Source organism: Tachysurus vachellii, chromosome 5, assembly GCF_030014155.1.
Source record: "Tachysurus vachellii isolate PV-2020 chromosome 5, HZAU_Pvac_v1, whole genome shotgun sequence".
Classification (NCBI taxonomy): domain Eukaryota; kingdom Metazoa; phylum Chordata; class Actinopteri; order Siluriformes; family Bagridae; genus Tachysurus; species Tachysurus vachellii.
Genome location: NC_083464.1, coordinates 22922231 through 22933225, shown reverse-complemented (window position 1 = coordinate 22933225; position 10995 = coordinate 22922231). Strand labels below are relative to the sequence as shown.

Sequence of the window (10995 nt, the reverse complement as noted above, 5' to 3'; positions counted from 1 at the left end):
TGTGTGTGTGTGTGTGTGTGTCTGAGAGTGTGTGTGTAGAATGTGCGTGCATAGGGGCTGTGTGTGTGTAGAATGTGCGTGCATAGGGGCTGTGTGTTTGTGTGTGTGAGCGAGCTACACAAATGTAAGAAAAGGCTTATTTAATACATAATGTGTTCAAACATATTCTCATCCACTTTCAGTGTAATATTCAGTTGCTGTCTTCCTTCTGCAAACATGACAGGTTTAAATTTAAAGTCAATTTAATACTCCATGCATTCTCTAATTACCTAATAATTCTCTAAAAAACTAATTACCTACCTGCTATTTGCATTTTATTTTTTTAATGCAGCATAATTGACTGCTGTGTAGCCCTGACAGACTGCATTTCCCCTATTGTAAGCACATAGAAAAAAAAATGCAATTATGTTTTCTTGGAATTTAACATAAACATCAGAAACCCTTATTCTGCCACCTTGTGGTAAAAAGGGAAATGTGCAGCTTCAGATAGCAAAAAAATTATCAAGTACTTCTGTGTTACCAGGTACTAAACTGAGCTAAACATTACAGGACTGCGTTAAATTAAAACATTAGTTGAGTAAGGAAAGTAATTATACCCCAAGCAATTTCTGCTTAACTACTGTAACCCCAGTAGCATTCTTCATTTTGTGACAGTATTATCTTGGTTAAGAAGTGGATAAATAACCTTATAATACTAGTCATAGATCTCATGTCTGCAATGCATAAAGTAGGGCATTATACATAGGGGAACATATTTATCAGTTCACAGCATATTGATATGTGCTCAGGCATGCAAAAGTGATCAGAAGGTACTATTTAATAAGATAATCTGTAATGACATTTACTTTCTTGCGGTTCTGGAAAGGCAATTTATTCTCTCTCCTCTAATAATGAATTAATGGACCTGGGGTAAAAGCTGAACATATGGGTGTAAATAACGTAGAGATGTATATGGGGAAAAATGAGTGTTATTTTGGCAAACCAAATACAAGGGAATGCAGTGACAATAGAATGAACAAAGATAGAAGCTTTTAAAATTTTATTAAATGCTTGGGTATCATCAACAACCAGCTTATTATAGGTAAATAAAGTAATAGAAACATACTTGTTGGTTTACTTATTCTCAAAAAAAAAAAAAATTGAGCTATGGGTAGTATGGCCTCACTACATATGAAATTAAGAGAAAAGTATAAGGGATGCTTTCATAATTGGCAAGTGGGCAGACTATGTCTGACACATAATACAATAAGTAAGATATGAAAGTGATAACTTCCACTATCATTCCAAACTACCTGCAGTGTACCTATGATAAAAACATATTTCACCTTTGTTTTAAAAAAATCATAACAATAATAAAATATTGACACGATTTATATTACAGTACACTTGTTCCTCCCTATTTCTAGCTTAGACTCTATATATAAAAGCTTCACCATGCCAATAGGTGAAATTTCAAATTAAACAGGCTTTTTCACATTTTTGTGAAATTTAGATATTGAATTCTATTGTTATTAATGTATCTTCCAACCTGTTCCTTGAGAGCAACAACTGCAGAACATAATCTCTTCATAATCTACTGCTGAGTATGGGTATACCTTACATTTCTCACTCATTTGGATGCTCTGGAACACTCTAATTTTGTATTATAGTTGGTTAAAGAAATAAACCATGCGTGCAAGTAGCTCTCAATGAACAGGTTTGCATGTTTTTTTGTTTTGATTGTTGTTATTTATTATTTCTGGAAGCCTTTTTTCATTTTAAGTGCTCATTCTTCCTTCATGCTAGTTTTCACTCCAAAATTGGATACATCTCTTCTTCTGACTTACTCACTAGTATGAAGATGAGGGTACAAAGGAGTGCTTATTCTGGGATCGTTTTTTTTTTCTTCAATTTTCTTTTATACATTTCCAATTGTATTTCATATGGAACCAACCTATAGTCAACATTCATTCAACACATTAAGACCAGTGCTCAACATGCACAGATTTGAACAAAACACTGACCTTCCTAATACCTCCTTTCTTTTCTTCTTATGCTACTAATGCATTGTTACAAAGATCAAATCCCACACTTGTTCTAAGTGAACTACACATTATACATACCAGCGACAGAATAATTCTACAGAGCAACTGCTGACTTACAGTGAGTATTACCATTAAGGGAAATACTGTATTAGTAAAATGACTATAAATTCACCTAATGTCAGTGAAGGAGCCAAGATGTTGTTCAACACACACAATTGTATAAGACCCTTTTGCAAATGGAGCTGGGAATTTGAAATGTTGGTATCTTTATAAAAGACATCTGCAAAGCATTTGTAATTTTGCTTGTAGCAGTTCAGTTTGGACATTCGGTTTATGTGAGGAACCATAATGGTTAAATAGAAAAGAATAAACTAAGAGCAATCATCCTGACCTTCTGACAGTCAGATACCAAGCCTTAGTCTCTATTTTTGTCATGCAAAACACAATGTCCTTCTTGGTACTACATATTGAAGTCATTAAGCTTAATGAAGCACACTCAGTGACTGTACTGTATTTGCAGGGCTGAAATATTCCCTTTACTGTCTCCTCTTTTAAAGATTTTTCCTGTTGTCAATTTCAAACAAAGAGCACTTCCTCGTGTTAGTTCTGTCAGTTTTCCCCGGCAAGTTCTTTTGTGTCTTGTAAGGAGTGCTGCATTCCAGAAACGAGAAGGACAGCGTTTACAGGAAAATGCTCTATTAGATAAGTGAGAGCTTCTATGAATAAGGGCTGAAAGTAATTTGCGAGATTGTTTTCCACAAACTGCACATCTTAATCGACCCGAAGGGTAACTGACTCTTGGGCAATGTCTAGCTGCTATGTGGACCATAAGTGCTGCTCGTCGTGAAAATGTTGTGAGAAAACAGAAAGGACAAGGGAATCGTTTAAGGGGAACTTGAAAAGAGAGCAGTCTATATAGTTCTAATCCTCCTGAAGGGCTCAGTTCATACACAACTCTGCTTCCACTGCTACCTCTTCTAATCCTTAAAAGCATAGCCATTTTTTTTCTAAATTTACGTTGCCTTCTACGAAACGTTTTTCTCATTCTTCTCTGAAGTTTTCTTGTCTCAATTTTCTTCCTTTCCCCAGCTAAGAGATCCATCTGAGCCCCGTCCATTTTTGTGGTCTGACCCCATTCGTAGCCTATCTTCTCTCTCCCGTTCCGTCTTTTTTTTTTTTTTTTGCGTCGTCTTAGTTCCTCTTCACTGTGAAAGCTGTGGTGGTGGTGGTGGTGGTGTGGCTGAACATTAGCTGGATGCTGCTGGGTGAGAGAATGGTGTTGATGTTGCTCAGCTTGAGGCATAACAAGAGGGTGGATGGGTAAGTTTGGGTTGAGTGCATGTCTTTGGCCAGCTTGATACATGGGCTCACCTTTTACACCTGAATGCTGATGAGAATGTAAAGACGAACTTGAAGGTAGAGGCTGGGAGTATGGTGTGGCATTAGAGGAGGAAGGGAGAGATGTACTGGCATCATAGAAAAGAGGTGAGTACCCAGCTTGTGGTTGTGGTGGAGCATGCTGGTGACTATGAAGAACCCCACTGTGAGAATCCTCTTCTCCCTGGTTTCCACCACTGGGTGTCAGCTGGAGCAAAGCATTTGTGGCAGCTTCACTCTCAGATACTGAGCCAGCAACACTGCTGTCTTCTCCAGCGACACTAGTGCTCCCTTGTGGCGTTCCATGACCAGTACGGGTGAGGCCATGCTGAGAAAGCCTGTGTCTTGTAAGGCTGTTGGAATATGCAAAGGCCTTCCCACACACTTCACAAGAAAACAGCTTGTCACCCCCGCCTTCATGCACTGTTTGATGATGCGCAGTAAGATGGAAGTGATGACGGAATGACTTCCAACATATAGCGCATGTATAAAGTCTGGGAGGAGGATGGGGATTTGATCCTTGGGGTTTAACATCTTGTGGGTAAGGATAGAATGAAGAGTTACCTTGACCACCTGGGATCATACTTGCACCAGGAGCTGGGTAATTGCTAAGATTATCTCCTCCGGGTGTTGTAGGTACTTCTTCCATTTCGCCTTTCTGGTGTAGCTTTCCGTGTCTCTTAAGGCTTTGGGCATATCCAAAATCCTTTCCACAAAGAAGACATTTATAATTTTTCTCTCCAGAATGCACTGTGTGATGCTTACTAAGGTGAAAAGCCTCTCTAAAGTATTTGCCACACACGGTACAGTGATGAGGCTTTTCCCCAGTGTGAATTCGGTCATGCCTTCTTAGCGTTTCTCTTCTTGCAAATCCTCGACCACAGATGCTGCACAAATACGGTCTAACATCCCCTAGGCCCCCTGCTGACCTCTGGGAGGACTGCCGTCTTTTGGGAGGTTCTGCACCTGCTGGCCCAGGTTCCTTCTTTTTACGTGGCTTCCGAGGGCGTTTGGGTTTTCCACCTGGTGTCTGTTGAATTGATTGCTGGTGAAGTGCCAGGGTATCCTGGTTTTCACCACCTCTAAATGACTTCTCCATTCCAGATGTTGAAGATGGACCACTGGGTGAGCCAAGAGGGCCTAGTCCAAGACCTCCAAGTAGCCCGCCAATTATATCTCTTCTGTCGTGTTCCCGCCCACTATTGTTAAGCTCACTAGTCATGCAATTTGCTGCTGCAGCAGTGATAGCAGAAATAGCATTATTGACAGAGCTCGTAACATCGTCTTCAGAATCATCTAGTAGAGCAGAGAGGGGTAGATGTGGGTGTTGGTGAAGCTGCTGGTTTTGGCTTTGTGGGTGTGGGTGCAGAGTAGGAGCTAACGGTGCTTTCCTTAGTGCTGTTCCTGCTATGCCTCCACCACATGAGGATGTTCCAGCATAAAGGTTGCCTTGAGAGCGCTGGTCTTTGAAGTTATTGTAACCCTCACTCCGGTAAGACCCTGCATAACAAATCAAACAGTATGAATGCTGCATATACAAATATCTCCTTAGCACATCATACAGCACACGTTTATTTGCCGCACACACATACTATCCTGTAAGATAAATATGTGACTCACCCACTGCACTAGTTACCATTCCATCACTGGAAGCCCCTGTCTTACTGTTCTTGCCACCAACTATAGAGTTGCTACTATCACTCTTCGGTCTTGGTCCTCTGCCTGATTTGCCACAAGTGCCTGAGGCTGCATGGTTCAACAAAGAGGTACTCTCACGGAAACAGCGGCCACAGGCTGGACAACGAAAAGGCTTCTCTTCGTGTATCTTTTCGTGACGGGTGAGGGACTCACGCCGATTAAAAGCACGGCTACAAGTACTGCAGGCAAATGGTCGTGCACCAGAGTGGATGACACCATGCTGTAGCAGGTGTCCCTTTTTTTTAAATCCTTTTCCACAATCTGAGCAATGGAACGTCTTGTCAGGACTTTGGCATAAGGATGATGCTGAACTATCCTGGGTCGAGTGAGGAATACTTGGATCAGCAGGATGCAAAACAGGATTTACAACATTACTTCTTGTGCCTGCTGTGCCTGCAGTGGTCAACTCATGACTGCGCAAGTGCCTGCGCAGACTGGATAGGTGAGTAAAAGTTTTTCCACACTCTCCACAATGATAAAGTGGTTCGGGTTCATGTTGAGATGAACGAGGGTGCATGGAGCTATGATTGTCAGGTTTAGAACTGTTTGTCACCAGAACAGATGCGGATGTAGAAGTGGGAGCAGAGGAAGAGGATGATGACACAATTGAGGAGGATGATGGGGGAGTTAGGTGGGAAGGCGGATCTCTACCAAGTCCTGACATACCAACACGGCCACCTTCACCAAAGCCAGGTGTAGAATCTTGGCTAAGACCCCCTGTAGTGCTACTACTGCTGGAGTTATGATTTGCAGAGCCATGACTATTGCTGCTGCTAGTGTTACTGCTGCCATCAGTCTTCCGCTGAGGCAAGTACCCAGCCATTGCTTTCTTTCTCCTGCCTCCTCCACTTCCTCCTATTGCACTGTCTATTTTCCCATCATCCTTGGAGAGGGATAAATGTAAGGGCAGAGGAAGTGGTAAACCAGTTTCCTGTTGCATCAGAGATGCTAGCTGGTTTGAGGAGAGGACAGGGATCCCTTGAAAGTCAAAACTACTTAATGAGGAAGGTTGAGATGAGGAATGAAGAGGGTGATGTGGATGGGGGTGTGACAGAGTGTGAGTAGGCAGCTGTTGTTGTTGTGGTGGGGGCTGCTGGGGCTGGGGCAAGGCGCTTGAGTGGCTATGTGTGTGTGAGGAGTGGAGCGCAGGAGGTGGTGCAAGACCTGAACTCGATTCAAGACCTAGATGGTTGTGGCTTCCTTGCTGTACCAAAAATTGCTCTAGGCTGGAATTGGCTGGTACTCCAGATAGAAAATACTGATTAGCAGCTAGCATGCAACTAAACTGTTGATGCAAGCTTCGTGCATCAGACTGAGCCCCTGTCAATTGGTGACCAATGGAAGTTACTGCACTAGTGCTGGAAGGGTTGTTGGAGCTAGAACTTGAAGGAGATGGGGAAGAGGAGGATGGTCCAGGAGATGCTTGGGGAACAGAGAGGCCAGGATGTAATGGGGGAGGTGGAGGTGGAACAGATGATACTAGTCCGCCAATTCCTCCTGCACTTCCTCCACTTCCACTACTGCCTGCAAAATGGTCAAATCGCCCAACTCCTGGATGTAGTTGCTCTTGGGCAAGGGCTGCCTCAGCTGGGTGAAATGAACGCAAAAACTGAGGGTACCCACTCACGTGACTTCCTCCACTGCTACTGCTCCCAGACATCTTGCTTGATTTCCTTGAACTTTGTGAAGATGAAGACAGTGACTGCTGCTGTAGAGGAGGAGGGGGTGCACTCATTTTTGCAAAAATTGATGCAGAATCAGAAAAGGCACTGCTTCTAGTTCCTTGCAATGGGCCTAAGCCAAGTCCAGACAAAATGGCCCCAGAGGATTCTACTTGCTGCTGCTGCTGCAACTGGTGCTGGTGAAGCTGCACTTGCTGCTGGTGTTGTAGTTGTCGCTCTAATCCAAGACTTTTAAACTGATGGGCTTGGTGTCCACTGAGCATCTCTATGATGTCCACATTGTATTTTCCAAACTGGAACATTTCCCAGTTACTGAAACATGGGTGTGCAGTGGCAACACCTTCTGCTCTAGGAGCAGTAACAACAATCACACTAAAATTGCCAGATGAGGTGTTATAATGACAATCACTGTTGTTTCTCTAACCTGTTTCAACTCACCCTTGTGTATGGCCTGCTTTGAACTGATCTGCAGTTGACAATCACCAACTGTTGTGCCAAGCAGATGCTGCAGCGTAGAATGGATTTTCGGTATGGATAGTGATATTCCAAAGTTCTGCAACACACAATTCAAAGGCTGGATTTGATTTTTGAGTCTTTAACAGTTTTGTGGTTTATTGCTTGATGGTTACTTGAGTCATTGTCTGTGGTTAAGAAGTTGTCTTTCTTTTCGGTTCTTTTCTTTCATCAGTATCCTTGTCAGTAATGTTTTCCTTGAAATGCACTGAACTGGTCAGTCCATCATTAATGTTAATGGATTTGATTTGGTCTTTTATATAATATAAGTGAGAAGATGTGCAAATCACATATGGTGACACTTTATTTTCACATTTTGAAAGTGCTTATTGATGCTTTTGTTATGAAACAAAACCAAGATGACTAGATAAGACTGTTCTTGGTTACATACTTGAGTTCATGACCATCCTAGATACGGATATATATTTCCATGTGCCATGTGTTAGTTCATTGAAGTCAAAGACTGTTAATGTTTAATCCATTCAAGCCCAAGTGATATGCAATTCCTTTTCCATGTTTCAGCAAATATGCTTGGCATCTTTTCCATTTTTGAAGAAATTATTCTCAGATGCACGGGACGTTTCTCCACACCGCTCCTCTTCTCACTGTGAGACAGAAAGAGAGTGAATAGAAATGTAAATGTGTGAAGTCAACTTATTTCACACGCCCCTTGCTTCCCACCGCTCTGTGCAGTTAAAATTTTTCCCCTGTTCTTACAAGCCTCATTTAACTAATGAAATGTTGATAAATAGCTGATACAATGGATTTGGTAAGATAGAGCAGAAAAACAGGAAAAATCTATACCAGGCTTACAAGTGGAGTTTGAGAGCCTTATCCATAAAACACTGAAACACTGCATGTGAAACAAACCTAGAAGTGAAGTGGTGGCAGTGGTTATGCAAAACCTGTGCATCAGTGAACTATTTCTGTAATGTACACTTACTTGATTTTGTGCATGAATATGAAGAATTTTTTTTTTCTTAAATCAACCGATAAGAAAATGCCATATTCTTTATTACATGTGCAAAATGAAAATGTTTGTAATATAATACAAAACTGACTTTAGTAGTTATCATCCAGTTATAATATATCTGTCGTATTATATTATTATATAGCTGTTGCTTATTTTGTAACTAGACATTAAAAAAAAGTGATGCTTTAATTACTGTGTGGTTTTCTCTTGCCTCGTCTCTGGTCAAATATATCTTTATGTAAAAAAAAAATCATCTAATTCTTATATTTAATAAAAAAATGTACGGGGGAAAAAAAAGAGGCTCATTAATTGAACACGTCAATCACATCATTTAACACCTATAAAATGTTTCAGGTTTTTGCAGAGGGCCAAGTGAAAAGTGAACCTGCACGACGCTCAATTTCGCCATGCAATAAAAAAAAAAAAAAAAACACGATGCAAACGAATGTGGAGAAGTTGCACTTCTACTTGCACATTAATGTTTCCTTACACATTGCGTGCTGCTCGCATTGTGCAGGAAAATTGATGCTGCGGTGCCGCGCGAGTCAGAGGTGTGAATTTCAAATAATTATTACATCTGCGATACCGCTGTATGTCACACAAAAGGAGAAAAAAATGTCCGGGGAGCTCTGAAATCGACAAACGGATGCGCACATGCATGAAAGCAGCGTTACTTCAACATGTTACAGCGCGACACATTACAGATGCGCAACACCAGGAAAACCGTCGGCGTAGTCAACATGTCGTTAGCATGCAAAACATCTGGCTAATAGCACATAATCTGCTGCTATGTCATCGGTACATATGATGCGCAACCAAACATCTGCAAGCCCTGGATTGTTATTATTATTATTATTATTATTATTATACAGGAGCAACAACTCCAATAGCAAAACGCGTCGCAACGAAATCAAAGTCGAGACAATAAAACAGGCCTTTTTTACCTATGTATCCATCTTTTAGATTGGGAAAGAGATGAACGGGGCCTGCTACACTCTCCCACCCTGCCCCTCTTGCTCATATGCCCCCTTGTTCTGCGTGCTGTTTTCCAATCGTTAGCCAGATAGCTAGACCTTATGTTCGCCGCAACCTCGCTTCGTTCACACAGGCTCTTTTGTCCCTTATTCTTAAGTGCTAAACATTCTGTTCTATTTTAAACGACACCAAGCTTTGGTTGTAAACCGACGCACGTTTTAATTTTTTTTTGTCGGCTAAAATATTTAGGACCGTCTGTGTTTTTCTTTTTTTTTTTTTTTTCTTTTTTTTTTTTTTTTCCTTTTGGAAAGTAACGAATGACGTGTGAGCGTCAGGCGTTTCCGGATTTTTTTTTTTTGTTAGAGTACTTCCGGTTTTTTTGGGGTTTTTTTGGAAGTGCGCAATTTGTTTATAGTTAAGACTACGGCTTGGGTTTGATTCTGTCGCTGATAAATACAAACGGAAATTGTAGACCAGTAGTAATAATAACGCGATTATTGTGTTTTGTTTAAGTGTTTTGTTTAGAATTTCGCTAAACTGACTTTGGCGAAGCTAGAGGATGGAAGCTAATCAGTTAGCGCGCTAGCTTAGCAAGCCGGCTAACTAATATTGATGGCGTCGATTAACACGAGAAGTTTTTCTTACACATTTTTAAATTAGCAGTGTGTGTTTTATTTTTTTTTATTTCATTTTATTTTTTTTTTGTAGTAACATAACCGGGTAGAATTTGACAACATAGGACGTAAACAGGCAGTGGCCATTTTATTACAGCTTGACAGCTCAAAGTAAAAGCCTAAATGTCCGCATCAAAATGGCTGCCTCGGGTTGTTTTGGGTTTTTTTTGCACCGCTTTTGTGCAGGTGGACAGTGAATTCGGACAGTCCTGTGTAGTGTCTGATAAACTATATAATGTAGACGTTAAAATGTCGTGTGCTTTTAAGACAGTAATCTCAAAGACAGTTTTCATCAGTTGACTTTATTTTACAAAGGTAAACAATCATATTAGCCTTATGTGTAATCGAAGAGGGAAATATAAAACAAAGTGCTGAATAAAACAATAATGTGATCTGGGCATTTCAGCGAGTAAAATATTTCACCTTTGACCAAACCTCTTGTCTGTTGCTTGTTTTATTTTTATTTCATTTTTTTTATAAAGGTACATTTAAAGCTATTCGGTATTGGAGAACTTTTTTCCCCAAGTAAATGATTAAATTGGGTTTTTCTCAGGGAAATGCACGATTGACTGTTTTCTGCACATTATGAATAAAGCATCTGCTCTAGTGTAATAAAACTTTCATAAAGTTTAGGGTTTTATTACTTAAATACCAGATAGAATATTTCCTTTAAGGGTCCCATTCAGGGACAAATTGAAGACAAAAAAAAACATTCTACCTGGAGCTTTTAAAATGTGTAGGCTTTATATCCTACATTTAATAGAATTTTGATTATACTTGCCATTAAAACGTCAAATGCTATGTCAGCACAACTGATGGTTATCTTATTCTTTGCAGTTTTAAGTTTAAACATCTCATAAAAACTTAGTTATGGCTTGTGGGTACAAAACTGAACAGACATTGCTACAGACTTTTTAAGACAAAAAAAATGCTAAATCAATTTAGCTATTCTAATATTCCCTGAAATAAACATTCAAACAGCTGAAATTGAATTCAAATCAACCTATTATTCATTTACATACACACTATGACATCATATCAACCCATTGGGATGTCATTGCCACAATGACACTGGCAAG

The 10995-nt window shown here is 40.3% G+C and overlaps 1 protein-coding gene across 1 annotated transcript; it reads right to left on the bottom strand.

The window, feature by feature from the left end:
- Nucleotides 1-1017: 1017 nt before the first annotated feature.
- si:dkeyp-69b9.6 (uncharacterized) lies at nucleotides 1018-9501 on the bottom strand. The gene is made up of 4 exons (XM_060870537.1): nucleotides 9212-9501; nucleotides 7686-7899; nucleotides 5022-7334; nucleotides 1018-4901 (listed from the first exon to the last, which is right to left on the bottom strand). Exons 3-4 carry the CDS (start codon nucleotides 7081-7083, stop codon nucleotides 2521-2523), a joined length of 4443 nt encoding a protein of 1480 aa, XP_060726520.1. The 5' UTR covers nucleotides 7084-7334; nucleotides 7686-7899; nucleotides 9212-9501; the 3' UTR covers nucleotides 1018-2520.
- Nucleotides 9502-10995: the final 1494 nt, after the last annotated feature.